General features: G+C 38.8%; 1 protein-coding gene across 1 annotated transcript in view; it reads left to right on the forward strand.

Annotated features, from left to right (window-relative positions):
• Cat (catalase) overlaps window positions 1-16,835 on the forward strand; it is a 33,330-nt gene that overhangs the window by 13,630 nt on the left and 2,865 nt on the right. The window contains exons 6-11 of the mRNA XM_046455893.2: window positions 558-683; window positions 3,162-3,353; window positions 3,819-3,971; window positions 7,841-7,979; window positions 10,796-10,926; window positions 16,168-16,275. Coding sequence (XP_046311849.1) covers window positions 558-683; window positions 3,162-3,353; window positions 3,819-3,971; window positions 7,841-7,979; window positions 10,796-10,926; window positions 16,168-16,275 — 849 coding nt within the window. The remainder of the gene's footprint in view (window positions 1-557; window positions 684-3,161; window positions 3,354-3,818; window positions 3,972-7,840; window positions 7,980-10,795; window positions 10,927-16,167; window positions 16,276-16,835) is intronic.

The following is a 16,835-nucleotide window of genomic DNA, read 5'->3' on the forward strand; positions in this document are numbered from 1 at the left end:
CTGTTAATTAGGCCTCATGATTCCCAGATGGGGCTGCTTTATAGGAATTGTCTTCTGACTTTTTTCTGGGATGTTTCTTCAAATTTCTTGATCATGAAGAGTTTTATAATGACTGATTTTATTTCTCATCATTAATAGGCCTTTATTGTTGATGCTCGATAACTGGAAACATTAAAATTGACACTTAGCAATACTAAGGATTAAAGTCTCTAGTCTGAGATGAAGCTCTACATTAGGAAAAAAGGGGAAAATAGTACCAAACTATTTTGCTATTAAAATGAATTTTGAATAATGGCTTAAGCTAGTTTTCAGATTTGTTTTAGCTTCCCCCCATGGAATTTTGAGTCATGACATTAACGATTCATTTATCATCCTGCTTTGAAACTTTTCTCTTTGTTATTTTCTATAAATGAAATAATACCAGTAACTTCCCATGGGATATTGGTTGGTATGTTCTGTGTCGTTAAGGGATTTTCTGGAAACTTAGGAATGTCTTAAAAACCTAGGATGTTTTGATTTAAACTGAAAGATTTGAGGCTTTAACTTCTCTTCCTTAGGTTTCTTTCTTGTTCAGTGATCGTGGGATTCCAGATGGACATCGGCACATGAATGGATATGGATCGCATACTTTCAAGCTGGTTAACGCAAATGGAGAGGCAGTTTATTGTAAATTCCATTATAAGGTACATGTTGCCTTTGAGGCAGAGGCTCCTACTATTCACCTCTCCTTATTCCTTCTGAAGTCTGAGCAGGAATTTGGGCTTCTCCCACTTCTCCCTTTCTTCTACTACCTAGGATAGAAAGTATTGGTCTAGTTGATCAACACTGCGAATATTGTGTTGCCCCCCACCCCAGTGAGTAAATTCATGCTGCTCAGTTAGAGCTGTGTGTAGTCTCTCTTTGATCTCTACTTTATGCATGGCCAGAGGTAGCACATAGCTACTGTCAACAGTTCAAGCTTTTTTTGCCCCCCTTTTGGACCCTGTAAGTTCTGTCACAAATATAAATAAATAAAAAAAATATATATGTATATATATAAATATATTTTTTTCAATGCTCATTTTGTACTGACTCTCTGGGTTAGTGTTTCTGGTGCATGTTAAGATTTTCCTCTGGAGTGGGAAGACAGAAGGTTTTGGTTTGAACTCAAAGATAGGGAGATGATTAAGGAAGGCTTCCAGGCTAGGCAGAAGGAGATTTCTACCTAGGTTATCCCAGCTTCTTGAGAGTTCTTTGTTGGAGTTTGGAATCAAGCCCTAGCAAATGTGAAATGTTGTGGGGCTCTGCCTTTCCAAGCCCAGAGTCATTGCCCTAAGCATAGATGCCTTTTAGGGTCCAGAACAGGATTAAGGCAGATTGGTGCATGTATCAATCTTACCATCACTTCTAGTATCTCATACTATTGTCTCAAAAACATTTCTCCTAATTTTTTAGGTGATCCATTGATTTATTTAGCATTTATTGAGGTTGTATTTTTGAACAAGGCAAAAAATTAAAATCAGTTACAAATGTCAGAAGACAAAATAATACTTTTCTTTTTTTAATTTGCTTTCATATACTTAGATCAAATTACTTCTGGAGAAGCTTGGGGGAACTTTTTAATCAACTGAAATAACTTAAAGAGCACTCTCTTGGCATTTATTACAATAAGTGATATTACCAGTGAACTCCAGAGAGCTAGTTAAAAATAGAAGCCTAAGAACTTCTGTTTCCAAATACTACTGCTAAAATAGGCAGAAGGAAGTGGCTTCCTGATCAATGAAGTATCCCTTTTAGTGACATCCAAAAGCCCTCTTCTCTTCTATCTTGTCTTAATTTTTATCTAAACAAATTGTGTGGGTATATCATACACGGAAACACTCATCTTTCCTTGCTTTTATGACTTGGAACAGTTTCAATAAGCATTGGCTTGTAATTGCCAAAAAGAGTCACTTAGAGCAAGACTAAAGGACTGTGTGTGGGGCAGCCAGCCTAGTTGGTAGCTTTGGAGTTAGGCTAACCTGAATTCAAATCTTTACTTTTCTGCGTAACTGAGACCTTGGGCATGTTATTAAAAGTTCTCTGTGCGCCAGTTCTTTTCACTGTAAAGTGGGATAATACTGCTGGCCATGGAAAGACTGAATTGCTTACATGTCTGCTCATCAAGATATCCTGAGGTAACTGAGGTGTTTGTGGAGTCATCAGTCTATATTCTTCTGACCTATGAGGATTCCTTTCTAAACTCAAGGGATTCAGTAGAGGCTATAAGAGTATTTCAATATTATTGCACGGTTTAATGTATTAGCTCTTTGGGTAGTCTGCACATAGTGAGCTTCGTGTTTTAATCCTGAAGGTGGCCTGGCTTTTGGACCAATAGTAAGAAGAGTTCAAACTTTGCCATTTACTAGACAGAAATTGAAATTTCTGTGATAGAGATAGAGCAGCCTTCCAGAGTTGCTTTTTGCTCAGGAAGTCTTTCCAGGACACTTGGCTTGCTGGGAGTCTTTTAGAATAAGGATCCTGGTGAGCGGTGTAGGAGCAGTGTGGTATGATAATAAGAGCACGTGTGAAAGTGGCTTAACTTCCTTGATTTTTCTGGTTTGTTTGGAGAGTCAGAATACTACTTTTGCCCATTCGTAATTAGAGAACCAGTTCAGAGCAGCTGTTCTTTTCAGCTCTGTGAACTATATTTGGTGATTTCCTTAAAAACAAAACAAATCAGGAAGAATGTGGGGATTGGAGAGATACTAGCTAAGCACAATCTCAGTAATTTATTTGAGCTGTTATAATATGGGATTTAAAAAATTACTAGATGTAAAAAAAGGAAGTCCTTTAATTTTATTCATCTTTTGCTTATTTTAAAATATATTTTGTTTTTTTTTTATGGTTAGAAAAGTAACATGAGTAGAAAAATTCAAATAATATAGAATTAAAGGGAAATACAGAAATAATGTTAAATTTAAAATATGTAGATGGATTTACTTGATATTTAAAAGAATCAAGATAATCAAGTAGAATTTCTTGTTGATAAATTCACTAGTATCAGACTTAAACAATAAAACTATTGTAAAGAAAGCTTAGTCTTTGAGTAGGGTTTCTCACAGTTGTTCAATGAATTCTGATTAAATTTTGATAGCTTGACCGATAAGTTAGAGTTTGACCTCGTTCTTTCCTTTCTGTAGACTGACCAGGGCATCAAAAACCTTCCTGTTGAGGAGGCTGCAAGACTTTCCCAGGAAGACCCTGACTATGGCCTCCGGGACCTTTTCAATGCCATTGCCAAAGGCAACTACCCCTCCTGGACTTTTTACATCCAGGTCATGACATTCAGAGAGGCAGAAACTTTCCCATTTAATCCATTTGATCTCACCAAGGTAAGTCAGCAACAATTATGTTGTTTCTTTTTAAAGTCTCTTCTTACCTAATTAAGAAAACAACACAAATCCCAATGGCGTGTTCACAGTAGCAGGGACATCATAGACAACATGTGGTGGCAGCACTTCAGGTCTTGTTGCTGTGGGTGAGGCCCCCAGCATCCCAGTTCCACACTTCTGTTGGATAAGTTCATGGAGTTTCTATAGGGGGCTTCATTTATTGTTATTAGCAGGGAATGAATTTTGGAAATCTGATGTACTTTTGCCCTGGGAAAGGGCCAATACTTGCTACTTACTGTTGTAAAAGATTTTAGTTACATTCTCACCTTAAATTCTTACCATGTTTTTTTGGGTCAAAAATTATTTTCACCAACTTGATTATATTTGAAAGTTGATATATTCATAGGCACCTTTAATGCTCTTCAGTTGGTTGTCTGGTAATTGTGAACATGACATCCTTTTCAGGTTTGGCCTCACAAAGACTACCCTCTCATCCCGGTTGGCAAACTGGTCTTAAACCGAAATCCAGTTAATTACTTCGCTGAGGTTGAACAGATAGCCTTTGACCCGAGCAATATGCCACCTGGCATTGAGGCCAGTCCTGACAAAATGCTTCAGGTAAGCTTGCTGGTTTGAGATGTTCTTAGGCAGGTGTCCTGTTGTGAACACACACACATGCGCAGGCACGCGCGTGCGCGCCCGTGCACACATACACACACACACACACACTCTCACTCTCACACATACATTGTGTGATTTGGCATGATCTTTATACCAGGAATTAATTAGAACATTTACTTAAACTTTAACCTGGGTACTTAGTTCCTTGTGGAACTCATTGGGCTGAAACATCCTTAGATGGGCATTCCTAAATAAACCAGTTTTAAACCAAGTTCTCTAGTAAAGTTCCTATGTAGGTGAAGATGTGAACATTTAGTCTCTTAATTAAAAATAAAAAACATAATAGAAGTACCTTTTTGTATTTGTAGGGTAAAGCATGGTTTTGGCCTGAGATGGCCAGGAGGGAATGATAATTAATTGATTAGAACACCTTAGTCAGCATAAATTCATCTATTTCTTATTCCATGGTGTTGTTTGCATTTTTCATCTATAAAGGCAGATCTGGGGACAATTTTTATGAATTAAACTGCCAGTGATTAAAGGCAGACTAATTCAGTGATATGTCTTGCAGTAGTTGCTAGGCGTTCAGGGCCCGTTTTCACTTACCAATATGCTCTTCCAAGAGTACAAAGAATGGAGATTCTACTTTGGACCACAAATCAGTAGGAAATAATTGGCTTAATAATTAACATGTAAATCATTTTTTTTGTGTGTGTGTGTGTTTTTAGACTTTGAGAACAAAACAGAGGTTAAAGATCATACCCTAGCTCAGACCACAGTGACTGAAGGTTGTTGCTTATATAAGTTCTGATTCCAGGGCAGGTGTCAGTCTCCATGGAGTACAAGCTAAGATTCCTGTTTTTTAATTTTTTTAAATATTAACTTTTTGCTATGACAGTAGGGATATTTAGGGCTTTCATAGAAAGTATGTTTTGGCTTTAGTTTTTGGTTCCTTTTAACTAACATAAATTGAGTACCTTTCTATTGTTGTGTGATAGCCCTGTCCTAGATGCTATGACAGATATAGAAACAAAAGATGACCATAACATAAGGCAGAGTGCCGTGACGAATCCAAAGCTGAAATGTTGTCTGATCAGAGGTCTGTGACAGAGTTTTAGGAATGAGGTATCATTGGAGATGGGTTTTGAAGAATGGCCAGGATTTTTATTTTCAACAGGTAATTGGGACAGGACAGGTAGAATATGTTGGGTATATTTCAGCTACATTGTCATTCTTTCTTGAATGAGAAGAATTGAGTTTGGACTGGTTCATTGAGTGTATGTCAGAGGAGACTTTAAGTGCTTGAGTGGAAATTTAGACAGTTGTTCCTTCTAGGAAAACAAAAAGTTTCTTTGGTTTTGAGCAATGTGGTCTGGTAGATAACAAGTAGAATCACTCCTCTTGGTGATAAATAGAGAATGAGGGAGCTGGCACTGGGAATAATGAGGGAAATTTGAGCAGACTACAGTGCATAAGTAGAAATGCTTGCATTGAAACTGAGGAACTGAGGAAGCTAAGGCAGTGTGACCCTGGGCCCCAAAGCTTTCCTGCCTGGGTTTGGAGGAGTGCTGAACTCTGATGGAGGGGCTAATGGGGTTCACCATGGTGTGAAATTGTCATAGCCAAACTAAGACTGCATAACTGTAGTATTGAGGAACAGAAGTTCACCCGAGTCTTCTCACAAGAATCACTGGTCCCTAGGATCATAGCGAGACCTGGAGGCAAGCACACTGAGTCACATGATTAGTAGAACATTGAAGATATAAATGGAATTCTAGGTCCAGGGAAAAGGACCAAGAGTGAATACCTATTTTCTACAACAAAAGCAAATGCATGTATAAGGCATTTGAAATTATGGGGAAAAAAGCATGAAAAAGGATGACAGGTGGAAATCAATCATGTCATTTCCACATTTTAGTTATGACAAGTATATATGTTTTAAGTTAAGTGTGCTTTAGTTTTTCCTGATGAGTTTTTCAAAGTGTTTGAAAGAACTTCTCTAAGTTTTATCAGACTGTCAATCCTATCCTAGCTTTTCCCATAACTTCTCAGGTCAGTTAGCTGTGAATTCTTATTCCACAAAATAGTTTAGGAGCTGTGCAGTTGAGAAGGGACTGTTGTACTCATTTAGCCATTTGGTAACAAGTTTAAGGTGTTTGAATAGGTTAGTGATATAATCTGATTGGACTTTAGGAAGATTCTTTTGGTAGGATGTATTGTTGGAGGAGGGACTAGAAATGGAGAACTAGTTAGGAGGACTTTGAAATTGCTCCTGATGAGAGCCAGTGAGGGCTGCAGCTTGGGCAGTGGAAGTTGGGGTGTTAATGCACAGTGTTCTGATTTACCTTTCACTGACCTTACTAACAAATTTTAAGACTATCTAAAATGATAAGCCAGACCACTGTGAAATGACAAAATAGTGTAGTGTGAGTCCCAGAGAGACTGTCCCCAGAGTACCCGACAATGCAGGTGCAGCCTGTTTACTCCCATACTCTTCAGTTTACCAGCTGGAGTTGGAGAAGTGGGCCAGTTGCTTGCATGCAAAGGGACTGTTCTGCTTTTTCCTCCAGGCTCAGCAAGGGCACGCAGGGGCAGGGCCTTGAGTAAGACCTAGATTCAAGTTGGTGTCAGGTATGGCCTCACTGTGCCCATTTCATAACCTTTGTGGATCTCCACCCGTAGACGGGGTAGGTTGATGGAAAACCAGAACCCATGTGATAGAGGCTATATTCAGGAGTTGCTCATAGCTAGATTGTATCTTGTACCCTGTTGATAAGAGTTGGAGCACAACTTCTTGAGCCAAAAGAGGCAACCAGCTTCTCGACTATAGCTGGGTTTTAGTCATGGCTGCATGACCAGCCATCTGAGTATTATCTTAGACTATCTAAGATGACAATGGGAGTGGAGTTTTCAATCAAGAGCACATTGTGGACAGAACTGTGAGACTAGGTACCACATGCCAGTAGGGTTGATTTGGTATAGAATATTCAACTTGGCTTTATTTTTGTCTTGTCAAATTAAGGACATAAGAATTCTAATTAAGATTCAAGATCAGTGATCAAGTCAATGAAAGAAAAATTGCTCATAGAGTAGAATTTTGAATAATGAGAATAGTTCAATATTGAAATTGGATATTAAGACTGATCATAAAGTTTTAACTGAAAGAAACGTCTAAATGCTTATCTACCTTGGTTAATACAAAGCATTTATCAATCTTCTGTTACCTTTGACATTGTAGAGTGACGATTTTGAAAAAGGCGAAAGATTTATACCATCTGAAGAGAAACCAGAGTATAAGTGACAATTTTGAACCAGTGTTCTTTGCATAGTACTTTGTTTAGACCTAAAAGGTTTCAGAACTCCCAGCATACCTAAGATGATTCAGAATGCAATATGGAAGGTGCTTCTCTGAAGAATTCCCATGTAGTTGGATTTGTAGAAATGTGCTGCTTTTTAAGAGCAAACAGTTGATTTCTTCCCTAGAGTTGGGGAATGAGGAGGTTTGGAATTAATTCAGGATTCTGGTTAGTTAGATTCTAGCAAATTTATTTTACAACTTAAAACTTTCTTAGAAATGGGAAATAATATAAGACAGGATTCTTTCTTGTCATTTGGGAGGAAAAAGAGGCATTATTTTAGGACAGACATGAAGTTTATGGGTGGCCATGTGGCCTGAAGGTCACATGGTGGTTCAGTTAGGGAGAACTCACTTCCTAAATGAGAAGACCCTGGCTCTTTGGAGAGGTGATAGGCAGAGTTTTGTGGTGACCATGAACAAGAGTCCTTTTCACATTGAATGTTACAATGACATTTATAGCCACTTCCTATTTCACAAGTAACTGTCTCTGTCATGTTTGTTACCCTAGGGCCGCCTTTTTGCCTATCCTGACACTCACCGCCACCGCCTGGGACCCAACTATCTTCAGATTCCTGTGAACTGCCCCTACCGTGCTCGAGTGGCCAACTACCAGCGTGATGGCCCCATGTGCATGCATGACAATCAGGGTAGGCCTTGGCTTCCCTGCCAGGGCAGAGGGTACAGAGGGCAGGACACCAGTGGCTTTCAAACCATCCCCACAGGACCTCCTTTGCTGTGATAGTCTCCGCAGGTGCTGCCATGACCAAGTATTTCTTGCCCAGCACTATTGGTTCAGACTTCCCCAGGACTCTCCCGCCTGTATCTCTTTGATGTATTTTGTCAAGAGTTCCTGCCTCAGATTTTACTTTGCTGGCCATCTGATAGTTGAAGGCAGGGAGAAAGATCTTGCCATTTGGCTGTACTAGAGTGAAGCTTATATGGGAGTTACAAAATGGACGGTTCCTCAAATCACTAGGACTTACAACCTTGCAATGCAAAGCCAAGACCTGATGTCTTCTGCCTTTTTTTATGGTTCTGTTGAGGCTGTGGAGGAGCAGGTCCATCTAGGGTCTGGAAGGGATAGGATGGCCTAGTGGGAGGAGAGAAAGGAAGGCAGAGAGGTCAGGGGATTCCCTGTGCTGAGGGAATGTGGTTGAATTCATGTAGATGGATCCGGCAGTGAGCTAGTAAAATTCCGACCACAGGTTGGTTTGCGCAAACCACTGGGTGCTTCTAGGCCACTCCTTGTTTAGACAGGAGTGAGATCAACTGGCGAGACAACAATCCACTGCATTTTGGTTTTTTGGAGCTCATTTACCAAATTTATGACTTTTTTCTTTTAATTCCTTTTTGGGTGCTATGTACAGTCTTGGATTGTTAATTACTTATTTTAGTTAGCCAAGCAGAATGCCCTGATTAGTGTTTTTCTTTCACTGTCCCACAGTTTAGTATAGATCTTAGTGTTATAATTCCTACCTGGGACACGTGTTTCCGTACCAGGTTGCTTATATTGATCTCTTCAGAAATTTTGTTGATGATCGATATTTATAGTCATAGATGCCTATATAAAAACAAAATTTATTTTTCTATGATAAAAACAAATGTGCCTTAAAGGAAATTTGGAGAATACAGAAGAGAAGAAGAGGAGAATATCTATTCATGGTCCCAGAATCCTAAGGCCACGACCGGGCATTTTACTGTGTTTCTTGCTGTTCTTTTCTATTAATATTTTTTATACTTTAGATTATTTTGTATATGTAACTTTGTGCTTTGCTCATTACCATTGCTATTAATCCTTTTACACGTATGGAACAAGTTTACACGCTTCCTAACTAATTCTAGTAGGTGGCTGCAGTATTTTTGTTCCCTAATTTACTCAGAGACGTGAATTGTGTCATTGCCTCAAGTAGTCTTCTGTGTTTTCAGTCTTCTGTTCGTTGTTTTTTTCCATTCACTTTCTTCAGTCCTTTTTTTGTTGAAACTGTCAATCGGAGATCAATGTATCTTTTGAACTTTACTCATAAACAACTGCTTCATGTTTACCATTACAGTGGCATTCTTAAGGAAAAAACTGTGTATGGATGTATTTGACACGCTGCCTGATTCTAGAAGTAGGGCATGTGGGCTGTGCTTGTAAAGTTCCATGAAAGAGTTTAATTATTCCCAATAGTCAGTGCTTTAAAGACAACTCCCACTTTGAGTAAAGGTCAGAGCTTTTTTGGAAATGGAATTTTGAAATTACTCAAAGATCATTTAAAGATCAAATTCTTAGTGCAGAAAACACTGGTAGCTGATTGTTGGAGCATTTTGCTTTCCTTGGAGACATAGCAGACAAATTTCTTGAGCTAGTAATAGAGCTTCATAATGGTGATATGTGTCACTCAGGTAATGGTTCCTTGTCTGCCGTGGAGGTCACTTGCTTATTCTCTCTGTTGATACTTGGTGCCCTGATTGGTATCATACATAGGCATCTCTTAATTATCCACTGTGGATAATGTGCTCTGGCAGTGAGCTAGGTAAAATTCCAACCACAGGCTGGTTTGCGCAAACCACTGAAATTTCTGTGTAGGCAGTGTGGGCCCAGATAAGTCAGCTTCCACAGGTCTCAGCTGAGGCAGAGTGTCATTTGGAAACCAAGTATGCCAGAATGGGAACAAAAAGCCTGTGTCATAGCAAATATTGTGATTATATTTGTCACTATTTCTTTCTATAAAGTCCAGATAAATGAATGCTGACACACTACAAATATAAAATTTTTAAAAATATATTTTTTACTAGTCTATGGAGGAATGTGAAAGTAAAGCTAGAATCAAAGTCATCATAGTAAAAGAGAGATAATGTGAGAATTTTAAAAACATTTAAGGAGCAGTGGAATAGAGTTCGGTAATGGCCAGATATAATAAGTAGGCTGTGCTGGAAGGGATGAGAAGCCCAGAGCTCTCGCCCACATCTCCTGCTGACTCATTCCTGGGTGACCTGCACAGTCCCTTAGCATCTCAGAGCTCCATAACTGGTCTGTGGATGGAAGGAACAGGGCTAGAACTTTCAAGTTATTCCTAAGAGTTCTGTGATTCAGTGTTCAAGTGGAACCCAAGTCCAAATAAAACTCTTCGATTTGAAATGTGTTATGAGTCTAGTCTCAGTAGTGACCACATCAAATCTTTGAAAACTTATGCTTGTGTGGGTGAGCATCAGGAGACTACAAAGCTGAGAACTGTTGAAGGTTGAAATGGACTTGGAGATCTCTGTTCACTCAGGCTGAGGCAGCCCATATGAGCATTGAGAAGATGAAGCCTTCTCTAAGACTCTTAGCACTGCCTGTAGCCAAGTCTGAGAAGTGAAAAATTGCACGTGTGTGTATATGTATATTTGATTACCACTTGAATTTTTTTCCTTGAATATTAATTGCTTGCCTACTGGTTTCAGTCTTCATATTGCTAATGAGTCTTGTTTTCCTTTAAAGGTGGTGCTCCAAATTACTATCCCAACAGCTTTAGTGCTCCGGAACAGCAGCCCTCAGCCCTGGAGCATGGCTCACAAGCCTCTGCAGATGTGAAGCGCTTCAATAGTGCCAATGAGGACAATGTCACTCAGGTAATGGTTCCTTGTCTGCCGTGGAGGTCACTTGCTTATTCTCCCTGTTGATGTCTGCCTATTTCCCCCCTCTCTTAAAGTGTCTAACATCTTAAATTGAATTCAGAGAAGACTTATCTCTAATAGGAAACCATGATCCTTATTGGAAGGGGTTGAATTGTTGTATTACTGTGCTCTTTCCGTTCAAGGTATGGAGACTCATCTCAGTTCCCCTAAGTCTTATTGAAGGGATATAGCTGGGGCTGCTGGGGAAATGTGTTTTCACAGAAATCTAAGAAATGAGCAAGTACAGCTTAAGCACCATCAAATCTACTTAGATGTTTTTCCTGTTCCTTCGATTGACTTAATTGTTGTTTTAAAATATGAATATTTCTCTCATTTATCATTTCTGTTTTGGGTGGTAATCCTGACCAATATCTTTTTATACTGCTTGAAGCCAGTTTAAACCAACTATTGCATATTCTTCAAATTAGTTTTTAAGTAATGATGTTACTAGAAGCAACAAGTCTACATAGCAATCAAGTGAGAGGTATGTTGTTGTTCTTCCTGTGACTATTGGTGAGCATAGGAAGGCAGTGTGCCACAACTCCAAGGTTTGCAATGGTGTGATCCTCAATATTGTCACAAAAGCTCTGTTTCTTAATGTTGTGAGTTTCAGATCCATAATCTGTTAAATAACCCCTTCCCCACTGCCAGGCCCTTCTCAGAGCCTTTCAAATGTTACATGTAGCTATTATCTTTTTTTATTCTTTTTTTTGCCCTTTTTGTGTGTGTGTGTGTGTGTGTGAGTGTCGGGGAGCACCTTCTACTCCTCTTAATACTTCTGTATCAGATTCTAGAGAGAGAGAATCAGATGGACTCAGCTAATCTTTTCACCCTGGCTTCTGTGTCATTGGTCTCTGGTCAGCCTGTAGTTGACTGCCGCAGGTCAGGTGCTCATCCTGTTTCCAATCACCTATGGCTACCCTAAGGGGACTTTCAGTAGCTGCTGTGAGGGGCTCATGCACGGGCAGCTCCATGCCAGTCATGTGTTCAGTGCAACTTACACCACACTCACAAGAATAAAGTTAAAAAATGTAGTTGTTCTAGAGTTCTATACAGGTCATTTATGTTAAACTTAGTATTTAAATTGGGTTGGAACCTATTTCTAGTTTCTCAATATGAGAATGTGGATTCCAAGTAAGATATACTTAAATATACGAATTAATTCACTGGGAGGCTATATTTGAAAGACATTTGCATGTGTGTGTGTGTGTGTGTGTGTGTGTGTGTGTGTATGTGGAAACATTATTTGAAGATATAAACCATGTTTAATTTAAAATAGCTCCTATAAAACTTTTATATTTTTAGTGATGCAGTGTTACTCAGTATATTGCTGCATACTCCCTGTCTTGCAAAGAAATTTGCCTGTGCCGGGTCAATATAGGTACAATATGCATCATACAACTCTTAAACAAATTAATAATGAGGCTACTGTTTGCACCTTAAAATTTACCACGTGATCCTTGGTATATTGAGAGATCTTCTTATGACCATATAGTGTGCACATTTCTAAGCAGTCATGCTACTGTTGTTATAGATTTATAACATGATTATATAATGATAAGTCATGTGGGAAATAAGGAAGGTTCAGATTTATTCTGTTAAAAATGATTCACGTGGACTCCTACTCTGGCTCTGGCAGACCTATCCACTTATGGAGAACATTGGAATGCTAGGGAAAATATAGAAAGCATGTGGTTCGAAGTTTTGGAGAGCTAATGAAGCAAGGATTTAAGGGATCAAGATGTCAGAGAGAAGGAAGTGCAGGAAAAAGAAGGTGCCAGGCAAGCCTGAAGTTTCTTGTCCTCTCCTCATAAAGCATTTATTAATGTCTTGCAAGCATGGGTCAGAATGCTGGTGGAGTTCAGAGCAGTTTCATGGGCCTGCAGCCCAGGGTCTGCTGAGAAGGAGAACCTCTGGTTACCACTCCAGGCTCCAGCTGGAACCCTGAAGGGCCATGCCTATGAAGAAGGGCAAACCTGAAATAAACTTGTTCTCCCAAGAGCTGAAACGCAGCTGTGCATCAGCTCAGTCTCAGACAGGATGTGTCGGAATGCCACCACAATCGACATAGACTTCTGTGACCTTGAAAGGCGTGGGGATTTCTTGCCACCAGCAAGCAAGTGGTCCAGTCTATAGTGGACACTAGCTGGGTGTGTTAGTCAGATTTTCAATGCTGTGAAAAATACCCTGAGAAAAATGACTTAGAGGAGGAAAGATTTATTTCAGCTCACAGTTTCAAAGATTTCGGTCCATGGTCAGCAGCTTCATTGCTTTGGTCCTGAGGTATAGAATGACATGGCAGAGAAGAGCTGCTCAGCTCCTGGAGGCCAGGAAGGAGAGGGAAAGGGGGAGGGAAAGGGGGAGGGAAAAGAGGAGGGAGAGGGGGAGGGACGGGGGAGGGAGAGGGGGAGGGAGGGGGGGAGGGAGAGGGGGAGGGGAGGGAGAGGGGGAGGGGAGGGACGGGGGAAGGGGAGGAAGAGGAAGAAGACGAAAACAAAACAAAGCAGGACACTACCAGATGATCAACTTCCTCCAACTAGGCCCTGACTTCTAAAATTTCTACCAACTCCCATAATGCCATCAAATTGTTAATCCATCAGTGGATTAATCCTTGATGAGGTGAGAGGCCAATCACTATTCCAAATCCCACCTCTGAATGTTGCTGCATTGGGGAACAAGCCTTCAACATATGAATTTCCTTGTGGGGGGGACTTCATAACCAAGCCATAACACTGAGTGTCTCCTAATCTAATTCATTTCTCACATTACCTAGAGAGAGTGTCAGATCCCACAGACAGGGCTCTGTCCCTGAGACTGCTCTCCCTCACCCCTAATGCTCATCTCAAGCCTCAAGGTATTTTTTTTTGCCTGTGCTTCTCACTATAGGGATATAAATTAGGGTTCCCACAACCCTCTCCTCAGGTTTGGTTCAGTTAATTTGCTTGAATGGTTCACAGGACTTGGGGAAATATGTTTACAGCTCTATTATTAAGGATAGTAACAGAATATACAGATGAAGAGCTGCATAGGGCAGGGTATGGGAGAAGGGCACAGTGCTTCTATGCCCTCTCTGACAGTACACCCTCCAAGAAGAACCTCATGTTCAGCTATCTGGAAGCCCTGGGAACCCTGTTTTTTTTTTTTTTTATTTTTTATTTTATTGCATATCTAATGCTACTGCTACTAGACTGAGTAGGGAAACCCAGCAAGATCTGTTCAGTTTCTGCTTGGCCTCTGTGCAGAAATTCTCCCTTCTGTTTATGGGACTTTCTGGAATGAGGAGTGTGTTATGATCTACTGTCAGACAAGAATAGAGAATTTCTTTATGGCAACTCCAACACAGAGAGACGGGCAAATATGACCTGCTCAGGGAAGAAAAATACTATTTTCTATGGCCTACTTTGGGGAGAAAGTTCTGAGCCAGGAACCATGGCCCTAAACCAAATGTACATGCTGTAATATCACAGGTGATCTTCTCCATTCTAATGCTTCCCCGAAGCAGACATAAATCTTCTTTGGCAGATAATAGAACCTCAGATTATATCTAGATCTTTTCACGTATAAATGTCAATTCAGTAATAATAAGGTACACCTAACACATAAGACTTTATGACTGAAAAATCAAGATGCTATGAAGAAAAAAAAAAACAAAAACTGACAGTATAAACAAACATACTGGAGATGAAGATAATGGAATTGTAAGATGCAGGTTTTAGAATAACCATGATTAATGTTTTCAAGAAAATAGATGACAATAAGGGGAATATTATAACTTTAATCTATAAAAAATTAAATAGACATACTGAACTAGAAATTGCAACAACTTAAAATAATAACATAGTAGATGAATTTAAAAGGAGATTAACACAGCTGAAGAGAAGATTAATGATTAGGGCAGTAGATAATAAGACTAGCTCATGAGGAAAGAGAACTCTTTATCATGAGACTCACTCTCTCTCTCTCTCTCTCCATATATATATATATATATATACATACATACACACACACATACATACATACACACACACACACACACACACACAGTCCTGGGGATTGAACCCAGGGGGCTCATGCATGCTAGGCAAGCACTCTACCAGTAAGCCATATTCCCAGCTCTATGAGACATCATTTAGAAATTGAAAATTCAACAGATATTGAATCCCAGTGGATGTTTATAAAAAATGTTAGATATAGTTAAAGAAAAAATTAGTTAATTGGAACTATGTCTGAGGAAATTCCCAGAGTGCAGTACTTTAATTAGATTTTGTTGAAGTCTGATTTTTTAAACTTTGTTATTAGATTTATATTTTCCTCAAAAAAAAATTTTTTTTTGTATTGAGAATTGAAGCCAGGCTTTGCACATACTAGGCAAATGCTCTATCCCTGAGCTATAACCCCAGCCCCATACTTTCCTCAAATTTAAGAGTATATGTAAATATTTGATTACTTTGAAAAATGATATATATCTCAAGATTTTGTGAATTTTATAACTGCATAATTGGATATTATTGAATTTTATAAACATTAACAAAACATTGTGCAGAGCTGAGTCTGTCACATTAATCAAACTTAACAGATACTTGTTGAATGAATGAATGAAATGTTAGAATAAAATCATAGCTACAACCTAGAAATGGTTGATTTCAGGATCAAGCAGAGATTACTAGAATTCATAGATTTTAATCTATCAGCATTTGCTGTAGTAGTAAATTCAGCAGTCTAAGCAAAATATCACTATCAATATTTGTCTTGCCAATGTAAGCACTGATATACTATTTAAATGAATTAGTTTTTTCTTCTCATGGTTCTGGGAAAATTGAACAAAGATTGTATTATGTTACATTTACATTCAGAGACAACTTGCACATTTTTGACTTATTGATATTAAAATGTGGTGTATTTGTAGGCCTTGTATTTATAGAATGTTTATAAGCATTGACTATGAAGAACATTATTAAAAAACACTCATGAGCTATTAGGAAATGAGTTCCTCCTGTCTTGCTTAAAACACAAGAAAACACAAATGGCAGTTCCAATTATTTTATATTATCCTTAAATTTTAAAAATGGTATGTTTCAAAAGTAGCATTTTGGATGTGTTTTTTTTTTGTGTGTGTGTGTGTGTATGTGTGTGTGTGAGAGAGAGAGAGAGAGAAATTGGTTGTTTGATTCTTTGTGCCTTCTTTTTACTGAGTAGGTGAGGGAATTCTATACAAAAGTGCTGAATGAAGAGGAGAGGAAACGCCTGTGTGAAAACATTGCTGGCCATCTCAAGGACGCACAACTCTTTATCCAGAATAAAGCGGTGAGTCAATCTTTGTAAGCTGAAGGATGACATCTTCTGGCTGATGGAGGTAGTGCAGCGATGTGGGAGAACCTTTAAAAGAAGTATCGTTTTTTCTTTTTTTAATTGTTTCTTAGTTATACATGAAGTAGAATGCATTTGATATAATATAAAAGCCTGGAATATATCTTATTCTAATTAGGACCCTATTCTTGTGGATGTACACAATGGTGGTATTCACTGTGGTATATTCATATATGTACATAGGGAAATTATGTCAGATTCATTCCACTGACTTTCCTTTTGCTATCCCCCCTACCTTCCCCTCATTTCCCTTTGTCTAATATACTGAAAGAGAATGTCTCTCCTACTTAATTTGAGCCTAAGTAATAATATTTATTTTTTTAAAGTAATAATCCTCAATGAATCTTTGATTATTTTCTAGTCTCATTTTATCTGGTATGACATATCTGCTGATCCTTAGCCTTTTTTCCAGTGTGTAATAATTTTAGTTGAGTTCAGGATGAATTCTTTCCTGTGCTATTTAATTTAACTGCTACCAACTTCTGTGCAGGATAGTA

This window comes from Marmota monax, unplaced genomic scaffold, assembly GCF_021218885.2.
Source record: "Marmota monax isolate L192 unplaced genomic scaffold, Marmota_monax_Labrador192_F-V1.1 WCK01_AAM20220418_F8-fsc00047, whole genome shotgun sequence".
NCBI lineage: Eukaryota > Metazoa > Chordata > Mammalia > Rodentia > Sciuridae > Marmota > Marmota monax.